Genomic DNA, 13,048 nt, shown 5'->3' with positions numbered 1-13,048 from the left:
GAGGCGTACGGAGCGGAGCCGCGCGTGTACGAGGCGTACGGAGCGGAGCCGCGCGTGTACGAGGCGTACGGAGCGGAGCCGCGCGTGTACGAGGCGTACGGAGTGGAGCCGTGCGTGTACGAGGCGTACGGAGCGGAGCTGCGTGTGTACGAGGCGTACGGAGCGGAGCCGCGTGTGTACGAGGCGTACGGAGCGGAGCAGCGCGTGTACGGAGCTGAGCCGCGCGTGTATGAGGTGTACGGTGCGGAGCCGCGCGTGTACGAGGTGTACGGAGCGGAGCCTTGTGTACGAGGTGTACGGAGAGGAGCCGCGTGTGTGTACGAGGTGTACGGAGCGGAGCCGTGTGTACGAGGCGTACGGAGCGGAGCCGTGTGTACGAGGCGTACGGAGCGGAGCCGCGTGTGTGCGGGGTGTACGGAGCAGAGCCGCGCGTGTACGAGGTGTACGGAGCGGAGCCTCGGGTGTGCAAGGTGTACGGAGCGGAGCCTCGGGTGTGCAAGGTGTACGGAGCCGCGCGTGTACGAGGCATACGGAGCGGAGCCGCGCGTGTACAAGGCGTACGGAGCGGAGCCGCGCGTGTACGAGGCGTACGGAGCAGAGTCGCGCGTGTACGAGGCGTACGGAGCAGAGTCGCGCGTGTACGAGGCGTACGGAGTGGAGCCGCACGTGTACGAGGCGTGCGGAGCCGCGCGTGTACGAGTTGTACGGAGCCGCGCGTGTACGAGGCGTACGGAGCCGAGCCCCGTGTGTACGAGGCGTACGGAGCGGAGCCGCGCGTGTACGAGGCGTACGGAGCGGAGTCGCGCGTGTATGAGGCGTATGGAGCGGAGCCGCGCGTGTACGAGGCGTGCGGAGCCGCGCGTGTACGAGGCGTACGGAGCGGAGCCGCGCGTGTACGAGGCGTACGGAGCGGAGCCGCGCGTGTACGAGGCGTACGGAGTGGAGCCGTGCGTGTACGAGGCGTACGGAGCGGAGCCGCGTGTGTACGAGGCGTACGGAGCGGAGCAGCGCGTGTACGGAGCTGAGCCGCGCGTGTACGAGGTGTACGGTGCGGAGCCGCGCGTGTACGAGGTGTACGGAGCGGAGCCTTGTGTACGAGGTGTACGGAGAGGAGCCGCGTGTGTGTACGAGGTGTACGGAGCGGAGCCGTGTGTACGAGGCGTACGGAGCGGAGCCGTGTGTACGAGGCGTACGGAGCGGAGCCGTGTGTGTATGGAGCAGAACGTATGCAACAGAAGTAGTTAGTGTACGATGCCTCGGGTATATAGTCTGGAGTGCAGACATTGCTGAGTGTGAGAAGCGAGTGGAGTTGGATCCCAGTAATAGAGAATCTCAGCTATTCCCTCCATTGATGCAGTAAACAGCGCGCAGCAATGATAAATGAGATTGTGATCCTTGGTTGTGAATATCGGGACGTTTCAGTGTAATAACCTTTCTCAAACACTCGCTGGATGGGGGCACTGTGGGCAGGAATAGCTTATAGGTGGCTACACAATTTTTAAAACAGTTTCTCAACAATAAGGCGACACCAGAATGTGGCAGAAGATCTCGCTTCCACGGCTCGGAAGGGAAGAATCACTACAGTGGTACGGAAAGTATTCAGACCCCTTTACATTTTTCACTCTTTGTTTCATTGCAGCCATTTGGTAAATTCTAAAAAGTTAATTTTTTTCCCATTAAAGTACACTCTGCACCCCATCTGAACTGAGAAAAAAACAGAAATGTAGAAATTTTTGCGAATTTATTAAAAAAGAAAAACTGAAACATCACATGGTCATAAGTATTCAGACCCTTTGCTCAGTATTGAGTAGAAGCCCCCTTTTGAGCTAATACAGCCATGAGTCTTCTTGGGAATGATGCAACAAGTTTTTCACACCTGGATTTGGGGATCCTCTGCCATTCTTCCTTGCAGATCCTCTCCAGTTCCGTCAGGTTGGACGGTGAACGTTGGTGGACAGCCGTTTTCCGGTCTCTCCAGAGATGTTCAATTGGGTTTAGGTCAGGGCTCTGTCTGGGCCAGTAAAGAATGGTCACAGCATTGTTCTGAAGCCACTCCTTTGTTATTTTAGCTGTGTGCTTAGGGTCATTGTCTTGTTGGAAGGTGAACCTTCGGACAAGTCTGAGGTCCAGAGCACTCTGGAAGAGGTTTTGATCCAGGGTATCTCTGTACTTGGCCGCATTCATGTTTCCTTCAATTGCAACCAGTTGTCCTGTCCCTGCAGCTGAAAAACACCCCAATAGCATGATGCTGCCACCACCATGTTTCACTGTGGGGATTGTATTGGGCAGGTGATGAGCAGTGCCTGGCTTTCTCCACACATACCGCTTAGAATTATCACCAAAAAGTTCTATCTTCATCTCATCAGACCAGAGAATCTCATTTCTCATAGTCTGGGAGTCCTTCATGTGTTTTTGAGCAAACTCTATGCGGGATTTTGTTAGAACTCTCCTGTTAGTTTTTTTTTAGTTTGCTGGTCACATGACCATTTTTGCCTATTTAATCCGGCTCCGCCCTCCTGGTCTTGCTGGACTTCATTGTATTTACTACTCTTGAGCTAGCTTGGTGCTCTGTTGCCGTTCTCTGTTAGTTTTGCTAGGTCTTCTGACCTCTATGCTTTTTGTTGTGTGTTTGTCTTTGACTGCTACTATTTCTGCTAGGAGGTGTCCAACTTATCCCAGTCCCTAGTTCTTGTAGGGATCCCTCCCTCACATCTATAGGTCTTCGTTCAGACTAGCCGAGGACTTTAGCGGGTCTGATCGCAGGATCAGGTTCCCCGTTACATCGTAGGGATCTAGTTTAGTTCTATTGTAGGGACAGTTCTCCTGTCTTTCCTTAGTCCCTGTAGCAGATCATAACAGATTTCATATGTCTTGCACTGAGAAGAGGCTTCCGTTGGGCCACTCTGCCATAAAGGCCCGACTGGTGGAGGGCTGCAGTGATAGTTGACTTTGTGGAACTTTCTCCCATCTCCCTACTGCATCTCTGGAGCTCAGCCACAGTGATCTTGGGGTTCTTCTTTACCTCTTTCACCAAGGCTCTTCTCCCACGATTGCTCAGTTTGGCTGGACGACCAGGTCTAGGAAGACTTCTGCTGGTCTCAAACTTCTTCTATTTAAGGATTATGGAGGCCACTGTGCTCTTAGGAACCTTAAGTAATGCAGACATTCTTTTGTAACCGTGGCCAGATCTGTGCCTTGCCACAATTCTGTCTCTGAGCTCCTTGGGCAGTTCCTTTGAGCTCATGATTCTCATTTGGTCTGACATGCACTGTAAGCTGTGAGGTCTTATATAGACAGGTGTGTGCCTTTCCAAATCAAGTCCTATCAGTTTAATTAAACACAGCTGGACTCTAATGAAGGAGTAGAACCATCTCAAGGAGGATCACAAGGAATGGACAGCATGTCACTTAAATATGAGTGCCTGAGCAAAGGGTCTGAAGACTTATGACCATGTGATATTTCAGTTTTTCTTTATTAATAAATTTGCAAAAATTTCTACATTTCTGTTTTTTTCAGTCAGGATGGGGTGCAGAGTGTACTTTAATGAGAAAAAAATGAACTTTTTAGAATTTACCAAATGGCTGCAATGAAACAAAGAGTGAAAAATTTAAAGGAGTTTGAATACTTTCCGTATCCACGGTATATGGTTTCTGGATTGCTGATTTGTCTGGAATATTGTGTGTAGCTGCCAAAACAGCAGACTCCCTCTCCCACTACAGTGACCCCACTTAGGAAACGATATTCCTCTGGTATTAGAGGTTTAGAATACAAAGGGACATGATGAATTCTAAGTCTTTTCTTTAGACTATGGACTTCTTAGGGTGCCAACCTCCGCAGTCATTCAGTGTTAGTAGTAATAAGGATGAAATAGTAATTATCAATAAACCCCATCCTATTTCCTCTCATCTCCCAATGTGCCCGTCCATCTTTGTTATCATTTTTATTCTATTTCATACAAAGACTTAGAATCCATCACGCCCCTATGTATTCTAAGCCTCTAATCCCACATTTGTTATTATTCCGCCCCCACGATGGGCGTAAAGGCTGCTGGAATAATTATGTCTAACATTCTGGGAGGGTGTCATGGGTGTCTTGACAGAGTCATTCTGGATCCAGCTGTAGAAGGTCGCTGCGCTTGGCTTTGCAGACACCTTTTTGATTCTTTCATCCCTGTAGTGTAGTGCTATTCTTCTCTCGCTAGGACCCAGCAGTGATCTCCTCTTTCTGCTGCTAATTGACACACCCTTGCTTGATATTTAAAAACCCACAGTGTCTCCAGAGAGTCACCGGTGAACTATTTTCCTCTGTTCAGGCCTGGAGTTCTAGCAGTCAGCTAGTTTCTTCTTGGAGTTTCTTGGTGATTAGGGACGATAGGGGAGTCAGGGTGTTGTAAGATCTGCCTAGGGGGTCTCCTCTCTCATTTTCCCTAGTTGTTGGGTTCCCCCATTTTCCCATCGTCATACATTTGGTCCTTCCCTTCTACTTTGAAGAACCTAGAATATAAGACATATTTTCAGTTGTTTCACACTTTTTTGTTAAGTATATAATTCCACATGTGTTAATTCATAGTTTTGATGCCTTCAGTGTGAATGTACAATTTTCATAGTCATGAAAATACAGAAAAATCTTTAAATGAGAAGGTGTGTCCAAACTTTTGGTCTGTAATGTATCAACCAGATATGGTCGTCATTGTGTCCATGGAGTAAGAGAGAGACAGCACATGTGTCTTGTGATTTTACATCCAGTCCAAGAGGGGTATCTCCAGCCCCCGATGTGGGGGACTGATATCACCAGCCTATTGTATTCTCCCATTTTCCCCCCATCACTAAAGGCCCCGTCACACTTAGCGACGCTGCAGCGATCCCGACAACGATACGACCTGTCAGGGATTGTTGCTGCGTCATTATGTGGTCGCTGGTGAGCTGTCAAACAGGCAGGCTCACCAACAATCAGGGGAGCAGCGACATCGTGGAAAGAATCTTTCCACGATGTCCTGCTCCTGGTTACCAGCCTGCTGGAGCAGGCTGGTAACCATGGTAAGCATCGGGTTACTAGGGGCACACGCGCACCTAGTAACCCGTTGTTTATCATGGTTACGAGCCTGCTAAAGTGAGCGGTAACCTCCCGCTCACTGTAGCAGAGTGGTAACTATGATAAACAACGGGTTACTAGGGGCACGTGTGCCCCTAGTAACCCGACGTTTATCTTGGTTACCAGCCTGATCGCTGGTCACACACAGCGATGTGTGCTGACCAGCGGGAGGGCAACGACCAAAAAATGGTCCAGGACACTTTGCAGCGATCAGCGACCTCACAACAGGGGCCTGATCGCTGCAAAGTGTCACACATAGCGACATCGCTGGTGAGGTCGCTGTTGCGTCACCAAAACCGCTAGCGATCTCGCTATGTGAGACGGGGGCTTAAGATCTATGATGAACCCTGGTAACCTCAGCTGATATGACAGAAGGGAACTGGTTTTACGAGTTGTATACACCACCTTTACACAACTATTGTAAATCTGCTTCTGATTTGCCCAGACTGAGCTTCTGTTCAGAGAAAAGTCCTTCACCCTCCAGCAAAGCACACGGTCTTATATACACACATTTTATATATATATATATATATATATATAAATATATATATATATATATATATATATTACACACTCACACACATGAAAATATTTGTATATATATTATATGTATACTGTGGGGGAAAAAAGTATTTAGTCAGCCCCCAATTGTGCAAGTTCTCCCACTTACAGAGATGAGAGCGGCCTGTAATTGACATCATAGGTCGACCTCGACTATGAGAGACAAAATGAGAAAACAAATCCTGAAAATCACATTGTCTGATTTGGAAAGAATTTTTTTTAATATACATAAATATACATGTATTAAATTTATATATGAAATGAATATTTGTTATCAAGAGATAATACTCAAATAAAAGCTGCGACACCTTCCCATAATGGCTACAGCCAGAGGGATCAAAAGAGAAAATGTATTCAGAACATACCCCGGCCCCCTCACACCACCCCAACGCCGTATTGCTGATGCTTCGTCAGGGGCACTGTGATTTTCTTGATTTTTTTTGGATATTCTATATCTCAATGTTAAAATTAATCTACTCTTAAAATTATAGACTCTTCATGTCTTTGTCAGTGGGAAAACTTACAAAAACAGCAAGGGATCAAATACTTATTTCCTTCACTGTATATATACACACACACACACACACACTGCTCAGAAAAACAAAGGGAGCACTCAAATAACACATCCTAGATCTGAATGAATGAAATCTTCTCACTGAATACTTTATTCTGTAGAAAGCTGAATGTGCTGACAACAAAATCACACAAAAATCATCAATGGAAATCACATTTATTAATGATAATAATAATCTTTATTTTTATATAGCGCTAACATATTCCGCAGCGCTTTACATACATTATCGTCGCTGTCCCCATCGGGGCTCACAATCTAAATTCCCTATCAGTATGTCTTTATTAACCAATGGAGGCCTGGATTTGGAGTCACCCCCAAAATTAAAGTGGAAAAACACACTACAGGCTGATCCAACTTTGATGTAATGTCCTTAAAACAAGTCACAATGAGGCTCAGTATTGTGTGTGGCCTCCACGTGCCTGTATGGCCTCCCTACAACGCCTGGGCATGCTCCTGATGAGGTTGCGGATGGTCTCCTGTGGGATCTCCTCCCAGACCTGGACTAAAGCATCCGCCAACTCCTGGACAGTCTGTGGTGCAACGTTGGTGGATGGAGCGACACATGATGTCCCAGATGTGCTCAATCGGATTCAGGTCTGGGGAACGGGCGGGCCAGTCCATAGCTTCAATGCCTTCATCTTGCAGAAACTGCTGACACACTCCAGCCACATGAGGTCTGGCATTGTCTTGTATTAGGAGGAACCCAGAGCCAACCGCACTAGCATATGGTCTCACAAGGGGTCTGAGGATCTCATCTCGGTACCTAATGGCAGTCAGGCTACCTCTGGCGAGCACATGGAGGGCTGTGCGGCCCTCCAAAGAAATGCCACCCCACACCATTACTGACCCACTGCCAAGCCGGTCATGCTGAAGGATGCTGCAGGCAGCAGATCGCTCTCCACGGCGTCTCCAGACTCTGTCAAGCCTGTCACATGTGCTCAGTGTGAACCTGCTTTCATCCGTGAAGAGCACAGTGTCCTGCACGGTCTTGGGCTGTGAGCACAACCCCCATCTGTGGACGTCGGGCCCTCATACCACCCTCATGGAGTCGGTTTCTAACCGTTTGTGCAGACACATGCACATTTGTGGCCTGCTGGAGGTCATTTTGCAGGGCTCTGGTAGTGCTCTTCCTGTTCCTCCTTGCACAAAGACGGAGGTAGCGGTCCTGCAGCTGGGTTGTTGCCTTTCTACGGCCCCCTCCACGTCTCCTGGTGTACTTGCCTGTCTCCTGATAGCGCCTCCAGCCTCTGGACACTATGCTGACAGACACAGCAAACCTTCTTGTCACAACTCGCATTGATGTGCCATCCTGGATGAGCTGCACTACCTGAGCAACTTCTGTGGGTTGCAGAGTCCGTCTCATGCTACTACGAGTGTAAAAGCACAGCCAACATTCAAAAGTGACAAAAATATCAGCCAGAAAGCATTGGTACTGAGATGTGGTCTGTGGTCCCCACCTGCAGAACCACTCCTTTATTGAGGGTGTCTTGATAATTGCCAATAATTTCCATCTATTGTCTATTCCATTTGCACAACAGCATGTGAAATTGATTGTCAATCAGTGTTGCTTCCTAAGTGGACAGTTTTATTTCACAGAAGTTTGATTTACTTGGAGTTATATTCTGTTAAGTGTTCCCTTTATTGTTTTGAGCAGTGTAGTATGGTTGGGTAGTAGTTAATAATTTCTATATATTTTATATATATAATAGAATATAATTTATATATATTTCGCATTTATAGATCGATATTTTGAGAGATATTTTCTTATATCTTATTATGCATTTATACTATGATCTCATATAATCGTGTTATACTTCATGCTTCACTGTTCTCTGTGGTGTCCTCGCTGGCCATATCAATCTATGCTCCATGATGCGCGGTCACGTGGTTCCCCATGTGCTTGCTGCATGATGGATCATATGACGCGTTTGCCATGGATGCGGCGGTGTAGCAGTGATTGCCATGTGTCATGCCACACCCATTGGCCGAGAGACTACACCCCCCCTTTTCTATTGGCTCAAGGGTCCTTTTTAAACCCTACCCACCTTCATTGACCCCACCTCTTGATGAAGGCAGCCGTGCCGAAACGCGCAATTGAGGGGCGTGTTCACATCCACTGTGGCTGTAAGTATTCTATAGGGTTCATGCTACACTCTTTTGCTGCCGTTCTTTAATCTTTTTTTCCTAATTAGGTGCATTTTCTAGGCTTTAATATGTATTAGGATATACTTTTACCCTTTAGCCTAAGAGGTCAGGGCACTGATACCACTTATAAAGATCTTCTGTCCCCGGTATGAGCTATCTATATTAGTCCCTATATATAGACAGCGGTGTGACTAACCTCTTATATAGCAACTACTTCTGACCTACCTCATAAGCACCTGCACTTTTATTGAATGCTTCACTGCATTTTAACAATATATTCTTATTTTTTGGCAGCCCAATTATGTACTTACATCAGAAAAGAATCATGTTAATTTGTCTCATGCTCCTCATTAGTGCTCCTCCATTGTTTTACTATTAACTGTCTCTGTTTCTGCGATTCATATTTTTTTCTGTATAAATTATAATTAATAACATTTTGTAATTTTTTCACTATTATATGGGACTCTGACTTGAAGTTTTTTCCTCTTGTTTCTTATGTATGGAGGAGCATGTGGGGCCCATTATACTGTATACTGGTTGGCCCACGACTTTGTCAAAGTTTTCATGTTGTGAGTTTTACATTCCTGATGTAGAATCAGTCTGGGTAAATGTACATGGACATGGCAATAATGGAAAGCTGCTGATTGGACTTTGCTACAAGCCTCCTAATATAGCTGAACACGTAGAGGATGAAATGCTGCAACAAATAAAAAGGCAACAAAGACAAGTCATGGTGAAAAGTGTTGGATCCCTTGAAATTGTTTCAGAAAATGAAGTAATTCTCCCAGAAAATTATTGCAATTACATGTTTTGTTATACACGTTTATTTCCTTTGCGTGTATTGGAACAACACAAGAAAACAGAGAAAAAAAGGCAAATTGAACATAATTTCACACAAAATAGGCCGGACAAAATTGTTGGCACCTTGCCAAAATTGTGGGTAAACAACTTTGTTTCAAGCATGTGAAGCTTGTTCAAACGCAACTGTGGCAAGTAACAGTTGTGGGCAATATGAAAATCACAACTAAAACTAGATAAAAAAGGGAGAAGTTGATTCAATCTTTGCATTGTGTGCATATGTGTGCCACACTAAGCATGAAGAAAACAGAAAGAGGAGAAGAGAACTGTCTGAGGACTTGAGAACCAAAATTGTTGAAAAATATCAACAATTTCAAGGATATAAGTCCATCTTTAGGGATCCGCATGTTCCTTTGTCCACGGTGCGCAGCATAATCAATAAATTTACAACCCATACAGTCAAATATGGTGGAGGTTCAAAGGTGTTTTGGGGTTGTTTTGCTGCCTCTGGCACTAGGTGCCTTGCCTGTGTGCAAGACATCATGAAATCTGAAGATTAGCAAAGGATTTTGGGTCACAATTTAGTGCCTAGTGTCAGAAAGCTGGGTTTGCGTCCTAGGTCATGGGTCTTCATACTTTACTTTCCCCTTGTTGACAGTGTGTTGCAGCCTCCCCTCTGGTTCCTCAGGAGGTATGAGAAACTCCTCAACGGCTTATTAGGGAGTTAGGTCTGTGGTGGCGTTTTAAGTTGTGCAGCTAGGGCCTTTCTTGTCTGTACAGAGACTAGTTGTGTGTAGTTGCAGCATTCTCCCCTGTGTGGGTTCTCCGGTGGTTATCAAGATGTGCTTTCTGGTTAAAACATTTCCCACAATCTGAACATGAAAAATGTTTCTCCCCTGTGTGAGTTCTCTGATGTGTGATAAGAGTTGATTTGTCTGTAAAACATTTCCCACATTCTGAACATGGAAAATGTTTCTCCCCTGTGTGAGTTCTCTGATGTTTGATAAGAGTTGAGTTCTGTGTAAAACATTTCCCACATTCTGAACATGAAAATGGCTTCTCCCCTGTGTGAGTTTTGTGATGTTTCATAAGAGTTGATTTATTAGTAAAACATTTCCCACATTCTGAACATGGAAAAGGCTTCTCCACTGTGTGGGTTCTCTGATGTGCGATAAGATTTGATTTCTGTACAAAACATTTCCCACATTCTGAACATGGAAAAGGCTTCTCCCCTGTGTGAGTTCTCTGATGTGTGATAAGATTTGATTTCTGTACAAAACTTTTCCCACATTCTGAACATGAAAATGGCTTCTCCCCTGTGTGAGTTTTGTGATCTGTGATAAGAGTTGAGTTCTGTGTAAAACATTTCCCACATTCTGAACATGAAAATGGCTTGTCTCCTGTGTGAGTTCTCTGATGGTTGATAAGAGTTGATTTCTCTGTAAAACATTTTCCACATTCTGAACATGGAAAAGGCTTGTCCCCTGTGTGAGTTCTCTGATGTTTGATAAGATATGATTTCTGTACAAAACATTTCCCACAATCTGAACATGAAAAAGGCTTCTCCACTGTGTGGGTTCTCTGATGTGCGATAAGATGTGATTGCTGTACAAAACATTTCCCACATTCTGAACAGGAAAATGGCTTCTTTCCTGTGTGAGTTATCTCATGCCTAACAAGATGTGATTTCTGATTAAAACATCTCCCACACTTGGAGCAAGAAAATCTATTCTTTGCTGTGTGAATTTTTTGATGTTTAAGAAAAGACTTTTTGAGAAGAAAACTATTTCTATATTCTGACTGTGAAAATGGCTTCTTTGCATTAGGAGCAGTTTGTTTTTTTAATGCTTATTTTGTGACTATGATTTTCCTCAGAAGACAGGACCTGTTTCATAAGATCAGATGACAGATCTTTGCTGTGAAGGGATGATAGTAAATCTGGAGAAATGTCATTCACTTCAATTGTATCCTGTGGGATCTGAAAATTATCTGATTTGAAAATTGAAGATGTCAGCTGTCCTTCTGATCTCCGGGTACAGTCATCTGCCAAGAATAAAACCAATTATTATTTTTTAATAAAAAAGCCTTGAATTTTATCTTTTTGAACATTTCTACTTAAACTGTCTGTAAAAAAAGGAAAGTTATATAAAAAAAAATTCACTTATTCACCAGGACAATGACCATCTAATAGAAAACCTCATAGGATGAAGCGGTGGAGCGTGGTGTACAACTGTTTGTTCATTCTGCCTCCCAAATATGGAGTAAAAGGCGCAGGCTCTGTCCAGCCACTAAGATTAGGTAACCTGGGACCAGTAGTACCATCCAGTCTGGCGGTATGGGTGTGTGTGCTGTCCAGCTGGAGTAATCTGCTCCCTACTTCAGCCATTGGAAAGCACCGCACCCTACTAAAGCTGGAAGCATATTGCCGGAAGCTGCCAGATCCAGCCTTGTTCTCCTCTGGTTCAGTCCTCTGTGATCAGCTCCCGGCTTGTGTATTTGGTTCCTGTTGTGACCTCGGCCCGTTTACTGACTACTCTTGTGTCTTCTGATTTTGTACTTTCTCTGCCCTCCTGGTTCTGATCCGGCTACCTGACTATTCTTCTTCCCATCTCACTCCACAGAATAGCAGGTAACACCGTGGCCCAAGCCTAGGGGTCTCTGTGTAAGTCCAGATCCATGTAAAGGGGTTAAAGGGTGATGAGCAAAGTCATTTATGAAATCTGTAAACAGGGTAGATAGTGCAAAGCCTGTTTGTGGTGGCCATCTTTTAAGCTGCCAGGTGACCATGAACAGTGCCCCCAATACATTGTGTCTGCGAACTACTCCAGGGAAATCTGCATTCCTAATAGCTAAATGGCGCTCCTTCCCTTCTTACCCTGCCATGTGCCCAGACAGTAGTGTACAACCGTATATAGGGGATTGTCAGATTCAAAAGAAGTTGGAAATAATTTGTAAGGTCCATTTGTTTCCTATTATCCTTTGTGAAGAATTCAAAAATTATCACCACAAAGTGACAAAACGTCAGATTTGAAAAATGGGGCCTGATTAGGAACATAAAACTGCGGGAAGGGGTTAAATCAGAGGATTACTGCAGTCAAAAACTGACTATAGACAATAAAACATCTACTGAAATGATCAAACTCAACAGTCTTCATCAGGGAAAAATGAGTAACTAGTGGAGAAACCTCTCTGGGGTAATTAGAGTCTGGGGCTCGGTGGCTCTTGGCAATCTAAACTATCGTAAGGGACAATATTTTCTGTCACATGAGTGTCAAGAAGAAATATTAGACATTTAAAGTGAAGTTTTTTACAATACTGCAGAGCTGAGGTGTCATAAATTTAGATCTCAGGCATTTGGAAGAGGCAATGGAGATCTTTTTGAAAGACTACCAGGGAGTTAAAGACTCACATAAGTAAGGCCGGCCGATCCCACCACAATCAGACTATCATACAGAATGAACTTGTAAAAAAAATAAAGAATATATAAACATGTTACATCCCCAACAACAACGCATGTATGAAGGGAGAAATCCAACACTAAACTGGAGATGCACTCATTTATGGTGGACCATTGGAGGTATGATGAGTACTGACCAGAAGAGTAGAGAAAGTATTAGTGCCCCCATTTCAGGAGAGATTGTGCAGGAATCTGAATTCCTTAGGATTGAAAATTTTATGGAATTTCTGATTAGTGTTGAGTGAATTTGTTTGGCATTTCAAATTTGGGTTCGTGTTCGGGGTTCCGGTTTCTTCGCGCCAAAAAATCGGCTCCACTCATGAATATCCCTGATTTGCCACGCTGTCAATCAGATGTGCTCAAACAAGCCGGAACCCCGAACACGAACCCGAATTTGAAATGCCAAACAAATTCACTCAACA

At 44.9% G+C, this 13,048-nt stretch overlaps 1 protein-coding gene across 1 annotated transcript; it reads right to left on the bottom strand.

The window, feature by feature from the left end:
- Nucleotides 1-9,138: 9,138 nt before the first annotated feature.
- On the bottom strand, nt 9,139-12,947 carry LOC141172898 (uncharacterized). The gene is made up of 2 exons (XM_073657519.1): nt 12,944-12,947; nt 9,139-11,016 (listed from the first exon to the last, which is right to left on the bottom strand). The coding sequence occupies exons 1-2, from the start codon at nt 12,945-12,947 to the stop codon at nt 9,953-9,955; spliced, it is 1,068 nt and encodes a 355-aa protein (XP_073513620.1). The 3' UTR covers nt 9,139-9,952.
- Between the last annotated feature and the right edge of the window lie 101 nt (nt 12,948-13,048).

This window comes from Phyllobates terribilis, unplaced genomic scaffold, assembly GCF_046119375.1.
Source record: "Phyllobates terribilis strain yellow unplaced genomic scaffold, ASM4611937v1 Scaffold_12__6_contigs__length_324123572, whole genome shotgun sequence".
Taxonomy (NCBI): Eukaryota; Metazoa; Chordata; class Amphibia; order Anura; family Dendrobatidae; genus Phyllobates; species Phyllobates terribilis.
This window is presented reverse-complemented; position numbering and strand designations above follow the sequence as displayed.